Source organism: Echinococcus granulosus (assembly GCF_000524195.1).
Source record: "Echinococcus granulosus chromosome Unknown EG_S00186, whole genome shotgun sequence".
Taxonomy (NCBI): domain Eukaryota; kingdom Metazoa; phylum Platyhelminthes; class Cestoda; order Cyclophyllidea; family Taeniidae; genus Echinococcus; species Echinococcus granulosus.
Window position 1 is genome coordinate 27,240 of NW_020170566.1, and position 1,235 is coordinate 28,474.

The following is a 1,235-nucleotide window of genomic DNA, read 5'->3' on the forward strand; positions in this document are numbered from 1 at the left end:
CATGAAACTTGATCATAAAACGGCAAGTCATAGTAAACCCCAAAAATACCTTTAAAAACGAGTTTAATTATCATATGTATATTATTTTTAATGGTGAATTTTAAGTTGCTGATTTTTGATAAGAAGAGAAATTCATTTGAAAGCCTGCCAAGTTTGTCCTACTCCATTTGAGGTGGTATTCTGAGTATTCTATTTTTGGTAGCAATAGACTGCCCATGCAGGACGAAACGAGCTAAAAATGTTATGTATTTCATATTATCGTTACATCATCATTAATATTTCTTCGTAGGAGAAAATACTTTAATAATGAACAAGTCTCTTTTCAGCTTAAGGATACTAAGCGCAGGTTAATCCTCTACCTATTGTATATAAGTAGCAATTGCTTTTGCACCTCACTGTGGCCTGCTTGGGGCACGTTTGAAGTGAAATTAATGGGCACGGTTTCGGTCAGGGGCTTTGTCATTTAGCTTTCCGTGGAGTTTTTAGACGGTAATGTGCTCTCAACCTCACCTTATAAGAAGTAAATCCTGATCATAGGCATTCGCTCCACTTCAAATTAGGTGAGAACTCTGATTTAAATAAGAAAAGTCCCGTACAAATGACATGAAAGCATTTGGATTCCTCCATTTCCATCCATAAAGATGAAATTCTCCTTCCACTTCTACGAAACCATCGACAAGAAACGTTGTTCGGAGTTGACACCACACGGCAACACGAGACACCACGTAACACGTGCGACCGATTGATTTTCACAGACGTGTCAGGTGATGCGAGGAAGTGATTCACACGCCCAACTGCCAGACATGCTGAACTACGCGTTTCAATGCTTTCTGATACTTCTCGCACTTCTGCGCATTGTCGTCATTTCCGCCAACCAGTTCATCATCAACGGCCCCCAGCCGCTTCGTTTCGTCTTCTCCAGTTTTACTTACTGTATGGAAGGAATTATTTGCCTTAACTGCCTCTCTATTCTCCGCTGTGCTTCACTGTGAATTCACTAGCGTTGCAAACCACTGCATTAATAGGGGCCTCTTTTCGCACCTTCATCTTTCTTTCTTCAGCTTCTGCCCCCACCTCCGCCCTCGCCTCCAACTCCACCTTTACCTCCTTCGCCACGTCCACATTCTCCGGACCCTCTCCATTCTTCTTCTTGTTCTCACCTACATTCTTCTTTTCCTCAAACTCAACCATCATCTCCGTCTCGTCCTCCTCCTCCTCCTCCTTCTTCCCCTTCT

At 42.5% G+C, this 1,235-nt stretch overlaps 1 protein-coding gene across 1 annotated transcript in view; it reads left to right on the forward strand. All coding sequences in view use genetic code 11, as the record gives it.

Annotated features, from left to right (window-relative positions):
- The window catches only part of EGR_10048 (hypothetical protein), a gene marked incomplete at both ends in the record, with an annotated part of 6,860 nt that overhangs the window by 5,113 nt on the left and 512 nt on the right, over window positions 1-1,235 (forward strand). The window contains one exon of the mRNA XM_024499297.1: window positions 756-933. Coding sequence (XP_024346277.1) covers window positions 756-933 — 178 coding nt within the window. The remainder of the gene's footprint in view (window positions 1-755; window positions 934-1,235) is intronic.